At 45.6% G+C, this 12,727-nt stretch overlaps 1 protein-coding gene across 6 annotated transcripts in view; it reads right to left on the reverse strand.

Annotated features, from left to right (window-relative positions):
- GPC3 (glypican 3) overlaps positions 1-12,727 on the reverse strand; it is a 460,817-nt gene that overhangs the window by 127,957 nt on the left and 320,133 nt on the right. The window contains exon 6 of one of the 6 annotated variants that reach the window (XM_055565182.1): positions 7,011-7,648. The exons of 4 other annotated variants lie outside the window; for them this stretch is intronic. In XM_055565182.1, coding sequence (XP_055421157.1) covers positions 7,546-7,648 — 103 coding nt within the window. In that variant the 3' untranslated portion in view covers positions 7,011-7,545. Of the gene's footprint in view, positions 1-7,010; positions 7,649-10,364; positions 11,399-12,727 lie in introns of those variants that run through there. One more of the 6 variants, XM_055565181.1, reaches the window with a different exon arrangement.

Here is a 12,727-nt window from a genome sequence, read left to right on the forward strand (position 1 = left end):
CTGAGCAGGCAGGCCTGATTGAAAGGAACTACTCCTCAGCAGAGAGCTCCTCACAAAACTGCTAGTGGACGGGGCGTCTGAGGCAGGGAACTTATGGTTAGGACTTCAAACGGTTCAGAATTTATTTTAGTCCATTGAAGAAGACATTGTTGACCTGTGCCCCAGGGCAGACAGCCAAGTTTCCTGAGTGATCAACTTTGGGTGTCAGAAGCCTTTTCACTCTCTCCTCCCTCCACATTTCATGTTCCTGCTCTCTGTGACAGAAAATATTCTGCTTCCACTTTGCATATAACTGTCACAAGTAATGAATTAGATGGCTCTTGGAAACACCCACACACTTTTTCAAATCTTTCTCTTCAGAACACTGCTTTGTTTGTCCCAGGTCCCTGCGGGATCCAGAACAAACATCCATTCTTTAATGCAAGGATCTTCAAAATGAAGAAGAGAACTTTCAAACTCTACCTACAATCACACTTCACAGACTGAAGAGGAGTGTCAGGGAGAGGCAAGTCTGAGTTAGAGAAGAATGTAACTTGTGGATTTTTTCCTTGCATTGCGTTTTACAAAGAAAAGCCTCCTAAATGTTGCTTTGGATGTCTTGCTGAACCTTATTTCATGAACTGACAAAGACTGTGAGCAAAGGATAAACTGTTTTTACATGAATGGGTACTACTGAAATGCTTTAAAAGAAAGCTCAACATTCTTGTCACTGTTTCGTTGTCAGTGTCTAAGCCACAGTCCTTTACAGGCCCCTAATCCTTGAGAAACCTGTATGCAGGTCAAGAAGCAAGTTAGAACCAGACTTGAAACAACAGACAGGAGAAAGGAGTTTGTCAAGGCTGTATGTTGTCACCCTGTTTATTTAACTTATATTCAGAGTACATAATGCAAAATGCTGGCCTGGATGAATCCCAGGCTGGAATCAAGACTGCAGGAAGAAATACTGATAACCTCATATATGCCTATGATATCACTCTAATGGCATAAAGTGAAGAGGAAGTAAACAGCCTCTTGATGAGGGTCAAAGAGGAGAGAGAAAAACCTGGCTTAAAACTCAGCATTGAGAAAACTAAGATCATGGCATCCTGTCCCATCACTTCATGGCAAATAGATGGGGAAAATGTGGAGAAACAGTGGCATATTTTATTTTCTTGGGCTCCAAAATCACTGTCGATGGTGACTGCAGCCATGAAATTAAAAGACGCTTGCTCCTTGGAAGGAAAGCGATAACAAACCTAGACAGCGTATTAAAGAGAAACATCACTTTGCCAACAAAGGTCCGGATAGTTAAAGCTATGGTTTTTTCAGTAGTCATGTACGGATGTGAGAGTTGGACCATATAGAAGGTTGAGCACTGAAGAGTTGATGCTTTCAGACTGTGGTGCTCGAGAAGACTCCTGAGAGTCCTTTGGACTGCAAGGAGATCCAACCAGTCAATTCTAAAGGAAATCAGTCCTGAATATTCATTGGAAGATCTGATGCTGAAGCTGAAGCTCCAATACTGTGGACACCTGATAAGAGCCGATTCATTGGGAAAGACCCTGATGCTGGGAAAGATGGAAGGCAGAAGAAGGGGATGACAGAGGATGAGATGGTTGGACGCCATCACTGGCTCAATGGACATGAGTTTGAACCAACTCCAGGGGACAGTGAAGGTCAGGGAAGCCTGGCATGTTGTGCTCCATGGGGTCAGAAAGAGTCAGATATGACTTAGCGACTGAACAACAACAATAAATCTTCAGTGCATGGGATTAGGCCTACTGAGATCCTGAGACAATGGTGAGAGCTTAGCTGTCTGACCTATCCTTGGAGCCAGTATTTCATGCTTTTGGGGTGAACCCTACATGTTCAGGCATGGCTTCGTCTTGTCAGGTATATTTTCCTGGGCCATATGGCCAAATTCCATCCTGGTTTCTGTGTTTATATTCACCTGAGTCAGTCCTCTGCTTTATCCAGTGGCCAGCATAAAACAGGCAGTCAATAAACCTCTATTGAAATGAATTGAGACTGAAGACTTCATCCAAAGCTGATCTATTCTGCCCAGCTCTTGTCAGTCTGTTCCCCTGGGGTCTTCCCCCCAAATCTGGAGCCAGTGACTGAGGACCTGCATTATACTGGACTTCTGTCTGGGCCCTGCCAGGAAAACCTGCTACTGTGTCCCAAGCCTCCAGATCGCAGCACTTTGGAAAACAATGGCCAGGTAGGGGATGGCAGAGTTCCTGCCTGAGGCCCCAGTGAACACCATCATTCAAGTGGTGGGTCACTGCCCACTTGGGCCAGCCGAACAGGAGAGTTGCCACAGCGCGAACACCACTCACTCATGCAGCCTGTGTCCCATCGCTTGGGCTCCCACACTGAGCCCACCCACACTACACAATATCAATTTGCATCACAAACCCTATTCCAGTGGTCTAAACTTTGGCCCGCTTCTGAGAAGATTTTACCATTGTGAAAGCAATTCTTTGAACCCATCTGTTATACTCGCTACGGTCAAGGCAATAACTTCGAGAGGGTTTCAAATCTGATGGTGAAATTTCCAGGTTCTCAGTTTTGGGGGTCAGAAAAAGGATTTGCTGTCTTCCATCAGTACAGAGGCTTCCCAGGTGGCACTAGTGGTAAAGAACCCACCTGCCCATGCAGGAGATGTAAGAGACATGGGTTCGATTCCTGGGTCAGGACAATTCCCCTGGAGAAGGGAATAACAACCCAGTGACAAAAAGATATCTGAGCTTAGAAGTAAAGAGAAGAGTTTTGTGCTACCTTAACCACGGAGAAGGCAATGGCACCCCACTCCAGTACTCTTGCCTGGAAACTCCCATGGGCAGAGGAGCCTGGTAGGCTGCAGTCCATGGGGTCGCGAAGAGTCGGACACGACTGAGCAACTAAACTTTCACTTTTCACTTTCTTGCATTGGAGAAGGAAATGGCAACCCACTCCAGTGTTCTTGCCTGGAGAATCCCAGGGATGGGGGAGCCTGGTGGGCTGCCGTCTATGGGGTCACACAGAGTCGGACACGACCGAAGTGACTTAGCAGCAGCAGCAGCTACCTTAAGCAATGTGATTCCCTGGTGGCTCAGATGGTAAAGAATCCACCTGCAATGTGGGACACCTGGGTTCAATCCTTGGGTTGGGAAGATCCCCTGGAGGAGGGCATGGCAACCCACTCCAATATTCTTGCCTGGAGAATCCCACGGACAGAGGAGCCTGGTGGGCTATGGTCCATGGGGTTGCAACGAGTTGGACACGACTGAAGCGACTTAGCACATGTCAGTACAGAATGCAAATACCTTCTATTCTGCACTTGCCTATTAAGCATCTACGCAGCTCTGTGCTCAGTCACAGAACCCTGGGAGTTAGAGACACTGAACTGTCCAGTGTCCTAAGCCCACTATCCCCAGTTTGGACTTCACAGACCAGATTCTGGTTTGGTCTTTGGCAAATCTGGTCCTCAGAAAATGAAATCTTCAACTAGTGACTGTGTGGGATTTCCCTGCAAACTGATGCTTGAGAACGTGCAGCCCACCACTTCATGAGCTGAGGACACACACCGGCCTCCATCACGACACCCAGAGAGCCAGCAGAGGGCGCTTCTGTGGCTGATGGAGAGGAGAAGAAACTAGCAAGAAGAAGGCGTTAGACTTGCCCAAGGACACTAAAAAGTCTGGCCCGAAGAAAGCAGAACTGCCACTTCTGCTGCCTTCTCTTAAACTCGGTCCCAGAGCCCCAGGATGCAGGCTGCAGTCAGGGCCCTGGGGAGCAGAAGGAAACACTCTGGTGGAAGTGTGTTCCAGTATTCCCCTGGTGGAAGACGGTGCCCATAGTGGGCATGGCCAGAGGAACCAGACTAGAGCCACCAGCCCTTCCACTGCCAATAGCAGAACAGCTCTGTCCTTGGCGGGCCCAAGTCTGGCACGGCCGCTCTCTAGTCACCAGCAATAAAATAACACTCAAGAGTAACAGAGTGAAGGAAAGGTGAACTGAAGTGTAAACCACCCCTACTCCAGCCTCCCCAGCAGTTGGCAGGTGCCTCCAGGTCCTCGACTCTTTGCACCTGCTCTCCGGCCAGAACAAGGGGCCTATTGTGTGCAGCTGTGTGCAGGGTGGTGCTAAGCAAACAAGAAGTGCCTCTCCTGATCATAAAGTAGATGGGATTCCAGGAAAACTTTACTCAGCCAAATAAAAGTGATTGTAAAGCACTTGGTGAAATATAAACTGCTACACAAATACTTAATAAAAGCTCACAGCAATGCACACAAGGACAGCTAGGTCAAAAATTACCCTAGCTCTCTAGCCCTGAGGGTTTCAGCAAAGAGAGAATTGTCTCCCTCCCTTGGGTTTGCTCAGCCACTTTGTATCCCTCTGCTCTGACCTGCCCTTCAGCCCCTGGCACTCCACTCGATGGATCTCTCCCCGCACTGATAGAGCTCTGTGGATTGAGGGCTTCTCATTTTCATTCTGGGTGGTTGTGTCAAATATTATTTGGAGCAACAGACACTGAATTCCATTTCTTTTGCTCAGAAGCTCCACTGGGGTCGTGTGGTGCTATGGGGGTGGCAATTTCTTTAAGGTTTAATTATGTGAATTTCACCCCAAACTCTCCAATATCAGAAACTGAGTACTCTGACAGCTCAATCAGCCAACCTACCTGCCCCCCTGTAGCCCCAAAGATACCCGAAGGATCTGTTCTAATGAGAATGATTACACCCTGGGGCTCCTTTTCAATTGCTTTCACTTTGGTCTGTTTGGGAAGCCATCAGAGAAAGAACTGGATATTCAATGTCATCAAGGAGGCTTTAGAGCAATCCTCCTCCATTCAGACTCCCCCCTTCCATCAAATATCCTTGCCATTGAAACTCATGGACTGTTAGAGCTGGAAAGAGCTTTAGAGGTCATCTTGTCTAACTCCATTTTACAAATAGAAGACTGGCGGTCAGTGACTTGCCCAAGGTCACACAAACCAGTTTGTGGTAGAGTTAAGAGCCAAGCTGGACTTCCAGTCTAGGGCTAAAGGGGTCTCTACTTGCATGGGCTTCACATTCATAGGTAATGGTGTTATCATAGGAGCCATGGTGTAGGGGAGATGGAATGGAGGGCTGGCCTCAGAAGGAGGTGAAGGTCATTGGCTCTTTCTCCCAGGGGATACCACCTTCCAGCCCTGAGAAAATTTGAAAGCTGAGAAGCATGGTGCAAGAGGCAGAAAAAGAACTGCAATTCCCTGGGCCAGGACTGGGGACAGACCAAGGGAAGGATAGAATTTAGCAGCACAGGCCAAGAAAAGCCACACAGAACACCTATCCCAAGTGTGCTGGACTAGGAGAACAAGCTTAGATCAGGGTTTCCATCAAGAACAGGAAGAAGAGAAGCCAAGCATGTGACAGGCAGTGTCGTGGACAAGACAGCATAGACTACCTGATTTCGGATCCTACCTCTCTTAATAGTGCCGTGGCTTTTGTTGCTATTTAACCATATCATTGGGGCTTCCCTTTTGTCTCAGCTGGTAAAGAATCTGCCTGCAATGCGGGAGACCTGGGTTCAATCCCTGGGTTGGGAAGATCCCCTGGAGAAGGGAAAGGCTACCCACTCCAGTATTCAGGCCTGGAGAGTTCCATGGACTGTACACTCCATGGGGTTGCAAAGAGTCAGACACAACTGAGTGACTTTCACTTTCAACCACATCAATAAATGAGGGTAATAATCATGTCCTGAAGAACTATGGATGGAGATTCATAACACTGTACAACAGGCACTGATCAAAACCATCCCAAGAAAAAGAAATGCAAAAAGGCAAAATGGTTGACTGAGCTATTCTCAAATAGCTGAGAAAAGAAGAGAAGCAAAGGCAAAGGAGAAAAAGAAAGATATATCCATCTAAATGCAGATTTCCAAAGAAGAGCAAGGAGAGATAAGAAAGCCTTTTCCAGTGAACAATGCAAAGAAATAGAGGAAAACAACAGGAGAGATCCTTTCAAGAAAATTAGAGATACCAAGGGAACATTTCATTCAAAGACATGCACAATAAAGGACAGAAACAGTATGGACCTAACAGAAGCAGAAAATATTAAGAAGAGATGGCAAGAAGACACAGAAAAACTATACAAAAAAGATCTTCATGACCCAGATAACCATGATGGTGTGATCACTCACCTAGAGCCAGACATCTTAGAGTGTGAAGTCAAGTGGGCCTTAGGAAACATCACTATGAACAAAGCTAGTGGAGGTGATGGGATTCCAGCTGAGCTATTTCAAATCCTGAAAGATGATGCTGTGAAAGTGCTGCACTCAATATGCCAGCAAATTTGGAACACTCAGTAGTGGCCACGGGACTGGAAAAAGTCAGTTTTCATTCTAATCCCAAAGAAGGGCAATGCCAAAGAATGTTCAAACTACTGCACAATTGTACTCATTTCACATGCTAGCAAAGAATGCTCAAAATCCTTCAAGCTAGGCTTCAACAGTACATGAACTGAGAACTTCCAGATGTTCAAGCTGGATTTAGAAAAGGCAGAGGAATCAGAGATCAAATTACCAGCATCCATTGGATCATAGAAAAAGCAAGAGAATTTCAGAAAAACATCTACTTCTGCTTCATTAACCACACTAAAACCTTTGACTGTGTATATCACAACAAACTGTGGAAAATTCTTCAGGAGATGGGAATACCAGACCACCGGGTCTGCCTCCTGAGAAATCTGTATGCAGGTCAAGAAGCAACAGTTAGAACCAGACATGGAACAATAGACTGGTTCCAAATTGGGAAAGGAGTACGTCAAAGCTCTATATTGTCACCCTGCTTATTTAACTTATATGCAGAGTACATCATGTGAAATGCTGGGTTGGATGAAGCACAAGCTGGAATCAAGGTTGCAGGGAGAATTATCAATAACCTCAGATATGCAGATGACACCGCCCTTATGGTAGAAAGCAAAAAGGATTAAAGAGCCTCTTGATGAAGGTGAACGAGGAGAGTGGAAAAGCTGGCTTAAACATCAACATTCAAAAAACGATGACCATGGCATCTGGTCCTATCACTTCATGGCAAAAAGATGGGGAAACAATGGAAACAGTGACAGACTTTTATTTTCTTGGGCTCCATAATTACTGTGGATGGTGACTGTAGCCACCAAATTAAAAGATGTCTGCTCCTTGGAAGAAAAGCAACAACAAACCTAGACAGCATATTAAAAAGCAGAGACATTACTTTGCAGACAAAGGTCTATATAGTCAAAGCTATGGCTTTTCCAGTAGTCATGTATGGATGTTAGAGCTGGACAATAAAAAAGGCTGAGCGCCAAAGAATTCATGCTTTTGAACTGTGGTGCTTGAGAAGACTCTTGAGAGTCCCTTGGACAGCAAGGAGATCCAACCAGTCCATCCTAAAGGAAATCAGTCCTGAATATTCATTGGAAGGGCTGATGCTGAAGCTGAAGCTCCAATACTTTGGCCACCTGATGTGAAGAACTGACTTGTTGGAAAAGACCTTGATGCTGGGAAAGATTAAAGGCAGGAGGAGAAGGGGACAACAGAAGATGAAATGGTTCGATGGCATCAGCGACTCAATGGGCATGAGTTTGAGCAGCTCTGGGAGATGATGAAGGACAGGGAAGCCCGGCGTGCTGCAGTCCATGGGGTCACAACGAGTTGGACACAACTGAGCGACAGAACAACAACAATCACGTCCAGATCAGAAGGCTGTGGTGAGAATTAACTTACTTAATGCACACATGAGAAGCACTATAGAAATGTTAGCCATTCTTTTGATTAAGACTTTCACTGTTTCAGTCCTACTCTCTGCAGTCAAATGCTCTACCCCTGGGCTATGCCACCTCCACTCAGTCCTACTTTCTGAAGTTTCACTGCATGCTCAGACAGGAATTAGAGGGGGCAAAGGGAAGAGAGAAGGTTTAAGAATGCCTCAGGGAAGAAAAGGTAAGAGAAGGTAAACCATGACGGCTGAAAGCCGAACAGATCTGCAGTTCCCCAGCAACACTTCAACCATCCAGTGTAAACCTCCTATGGTGGTGCCTTTTCCCTATGCTCCTAAGGGCATAGTTGCCAGGAGATGACCAACTGTCCCTCTTTGCCTGAGACTGAGAAATTTCCCAGGACTTGGGACATTCTGTGCCCAAATTAGAAAGTCTTGGGCCAACCTGACCAAGCTGATCACAGGGGCCAGAGGGTGTTTGCGGTTCAGGATCACTATGTTATAACCAGAGGACAGAGCACTCCAGCTAAATGCCATCTGCTGGGGTTTGGAAAAGCTGGGTCATCCAGAAGCCATGTGAAGGGGGGCTTTAATTGGACTTTCATCATATCTATGAAGAGCAGGGGAAGAGTTTCTAAAATTAATGGGTTTCATCAGGGGTACGTTAGCCCGTTTGAGGATGTTGGTCTTCAGCAGGACATTCGCACAATAGCCTCATTATCAACGATCCTTATTGGTTCACTTTGATTCTCTGATGCAGGCTTTCTTCAAGTTCTATTCCCAGTGGTGTTGTTATATGTGCTTGAATGTAATAAAGCTGCATTTATTTTAAAAGTCTGTCACTGAGACTTTTCATTACTTTAAACTGATGCTACAAATCCCCCAAAGTATCTCCTTAAGCAGGGCCAATCAGTTTATTCAACACTGTGGAATGGCTTGTTTAAAAATAGAAGTTTGTGGGAATAGGTGGATTTGCTTAAGGAAAAAAGGAATTTAAAGATGTTTTCGATGTGGACTATTTTTTAAGTTTTTATTGAATTTGCTACAATATTCTTCTGTGTCATGTTTTGGTTTTTTGGCCGCAAAGCATGTGGGATCTTAGCTCCCTAACCAGGGACTGAACCTGAACCCCTCCTCCATGGGAAGGTGAAGTTTTAACCACTGGATCACCAGGAAGTCCCCAATTTTTTTAAAGTACTCTTTCTGGAGAGATGCATAGACAGAGAGATACTCAGGAAGATGCTCAAAGCTGTGTATTCATAAAGAGAGTCCAGTAATGCTATGCTAATTAGCCAACACATAATGCCATTTATTCAAGGTAAAACTTCCCTCCGTGTCTGATCTATTTTTCTACATTTTTGTTGTTTAGTCCCTAAGTTGTCTCTGACTTTTTTGTGACCCCATGGGCTGCAGCCCACCAGGCAAGAATACTGGAATGGGTTGCCATTTCCTTCTCCAGATGATCTTCCCGAAGTGAAGTGAAGTGAATGTCACTCAGTCGTGTCCAACTCTTTGCGACCCCATGGACTATACAGTCCATGGAATTCTCCAGGCCAGAATACTGGAGTGGGTAGCCTTTCCCTTCTCCAGAGGATCTTCCCAACCCAGGGAACAAACCTACATCTCCTACATTGGCAAGCGGATTCTTTACCACTGAGCCACTTGGGAAGCACTTTTCTACATTAACACCTAGTAAATGGAGGGTGCCTCACAATTTTCAAAGATATTTCATATGCATTTGCTTATTGGAGGCTCACAACAACCCTATGAGGTCAGCAGGGGAAGCATTAATTTCACCATTTCATAGGAGGAGGAAATAAAACATAGAGTTAAAGTAAACCTGTCCAAAGGCAGACACATATACCATGAGCAAGCTGGATCTGGTACTCAGGTTTGTTACCGACAAGTATGTTTGTTGGTTCATTTATTGACTTCAACAGTATTCAACAGTAGAGAGAGTCAATCCTATGGCAGGTACAACTAAACAGGGAGGATACATAGAGAAGACACAGGGCTTGTCTTCTAGTGGAAGATTAGATAAAACATGCTCACTGGAGATGTGCCAGAGGGACACCTATGTGCTGAGGATCTTAACTCAGACTGGGCTTGGGGCAGGAGGATTCAGGCTCCTCAGAGGAGATGCCATTGAGTCAAGGATAAGGAGGGGCAGGCCACAGCAACAGCTTTTTTCTGGCCCCTTCAGGCCTTTTCTGGTCCTGGTCATTAAGCTTTTCAGCCTGAGTTTTTTTTTGGTGGGGGGGGCACACTGCATGGCATGTAGGATCTTAGTTCCTTGACCAGGGATCGAACCCTCACTCACTCCCTGTACTGGCAGCTCGGAGGCTTAACTACTCGATATCCAGGGAAGTGCCCAGCCTGAGTTCTTGTGTAGCATAACCCTCTACACATCCCTTGGACCCAAGGCTGGTGCACCCTGACCCCAGGTGAGGCCAGCTCACTCTGGCTCTCTTTCAAGAGGGACTTATCCCAGCTCTGGGCCTGAAGCTGTGCCCAGAAGCAAGAAGGGGGACAAAATGGGCCATCGAGTAACTCAAACTATGGTGGCTTAAGATCCATCCATTCGGAGACACGTGGACCACTAAAATACCAGGGGGCAAAATGTAGATGCTCCTGTGACACCGGAGCTACAAATCAAAGTAAATTTTCCTTCAGAGGGAAATGAAACTTCATTACAGAGGCGACAAATCCAAGGATCAAAGGCACACTCACGTAAAAAAGTAACATTCATTGGCTTGAGAAATTGGGCAATCATGACTGATTTTAATGACCTCTCTCCTTTTCCACAAAGGTTAACCCAAGGGTGACAGAAAGGACTTCAGAGAATTGGGCAACTAGATTTGCCCTGCAACCTCTCCCTTCCTGGTTTCTAACGTAAGTAAAATAGAAAGATTCCCTGAATGAGTCACTGTTAAAAAGTTCTAGGTGGAACCGTTGAAACGGCCTTTGCTATGAAAAAAGATATTAAAGGTAGGCAGTCTAGTCTAGGACATATCCATAGATGCAATTAACTCTCACTTTATCAGCAGTGGGCCCAAATGCCTACCACCTGTGCTGAACAGGGGCAAGGGTGAGGATTTTAACATTTTTGCAGAAGGAAAAAAAAAAAAAAGATAAAGATGAGAGGGAGTGGGTGAAGCTGTCTCCCTATTCAGTTCAGTTCAGTTGCTCAGTCGTATCTGACTCTTTGCAATGCCAGGGACTGCAGTACGCCAGGCTTCCCTGTCCATCACCAACTCCTAGAGGCTACTCCAATTCACGTCCATCACGTCGGTGATGCCATCCAACCATCTCATCCTCTGTCATCCCCTTCTCCTCCTGCCTTCAATCTTTCCCAGCATCACGGTCTTTTCCAATGAGCCAGTTCTTCACATCAGGTTGGAAAATATTGGAGTTTCAGCTTCAGCATCAGTCCTTCCAATGAATATTCAGGACTGATTTCCTTTAGGATGGACTGGTTGGATCTCCTTGCAGTCCAAGGGACTCTCAAGAGTCTTTTCCAACACCACAGTTCAAAAGCATCAATTCTTCAGTGCTCAGCTTTCTTTATAGTCCAACTCTCACATCCATACATGACTACTGGAAAAACCATAGTTTCGACTAGACGGACCTTTGTTGGTAAAAGACTTCAGAAATGGATCACTGAAGGGAATTAAAGTCATGCAGAGCTCCATGTCTCTTCCAGTAAAGAACGGGAAGAACCATTTTTATAGGCTCATTTTATTGAAGAACAGCAATAGCAGCTACCATTTCTTAAGGGCCTACTATATTTTGGGCACTGTACTCTGTATTCACAATATCTCTGAATCCTGTCAACAATTCATTAAAGGTAGAAATTATTAACTCCATTGGGCAGATGTGGAAATGGGCTCAGAGAAGAGAAAGAGCTAATACCTACTGGAGCAGAAATCCAAACCCAGGCTTGCTGACCCGAAAGCTATGCATTGAAACAACTACTCCATGGCTTTTTATGATTGCCCCATAACTTTTCAATTTGCCTCTGGGTGCTTTTTGTTAATTCCTAACTGCTTGACTTTATTAGTAAAAATCACCAGAGAAACGCAACCAATATTTTGCATTCGCTTAAGTATAGGAGGTAAAGGGCAAAAAACAAACAAACAAACAAAAAACATGCAGAGCTGAGTTTCTCGCAAAGGAGCCCCCAAAAGCCTACCCTGGGGCAAGAACTGGGGCCAGTGGCAGTAGGGAAGGGGCACCTGCCAATCATTTCCTGCAGCGGGTAAAATCTATAGGAGATCACAGCAGCCCCAACAATAAGGCAGCCAGAGGGGTCTAAGAGCAGAGCCACTGGCAAGAGCCTCCCAAGAGGCTCCCCTAACAGGCCTCTGCCTGTCCTTCAAACTCAGAGTCTCAAGAGTCCATTTTCTTGATGCTCAGTGACTGCCAGAAATAACTCTTCTGGGTCAGAGCACCTGGATGAAAACGTTTCAGGCGGGTTCTGCTTGTGTCAGTCAAAGGCGTTCTGATGCAGCAACACTGCTATCACTCAAGGACTGACTGTCCACTTCAGACAGAAAAGGCCGGGGCACTTGTCCCGCCCAGCAGCCTTGTTTCAGTCAATTCGCCACCTCCCTTACGTGCTCTCAGAGCGCTGAATAGAAAGCAATGGCAGACTTCAAATTTGTAAATAAATATCAATCAGAATGTATACAGCCAAAACTATGTTGGGTACCATCAGCGATTCTGACGTTACTTAAAACATTTCTGGAGCGCCTCTCCGGAAAGTCTATGTAAAACCAGTTTAAGTGTCACAAGAAATACACAGCTCCTTTTATCCTCTTACCCCAAATAGATCCCAAATGGTATAACGCAGCTTAAGCAGCCTCCCCATTCAACAGTGTGGTTCCAAAAGACTTACAGATATTTACCCCAAATCCAGTGTGCCTTGACAGGAAGAATGGCCTACAACTCTTCACCCTGGCCCTGGCCATTTACCTGTCCTGTTCAACCACACCCTAATGATGTGCCAATATCAACAACAGCGAT

This window comes from Bubalus kerabau, chromosome X (assembly GCF_029407905.1).
Source record: "Bubalus kerabau isolate K-KA32 ecotype Philippines breed swamp buffalo chromosome X, PCC_UOA_SB_1v2, whole genome shotgun sequence".
NCBI lineage: Eukaryota > Metazoa > Chordata > Mammalia > Artiodactyla > Bovidae > Bubalus > Bubalus kerabau.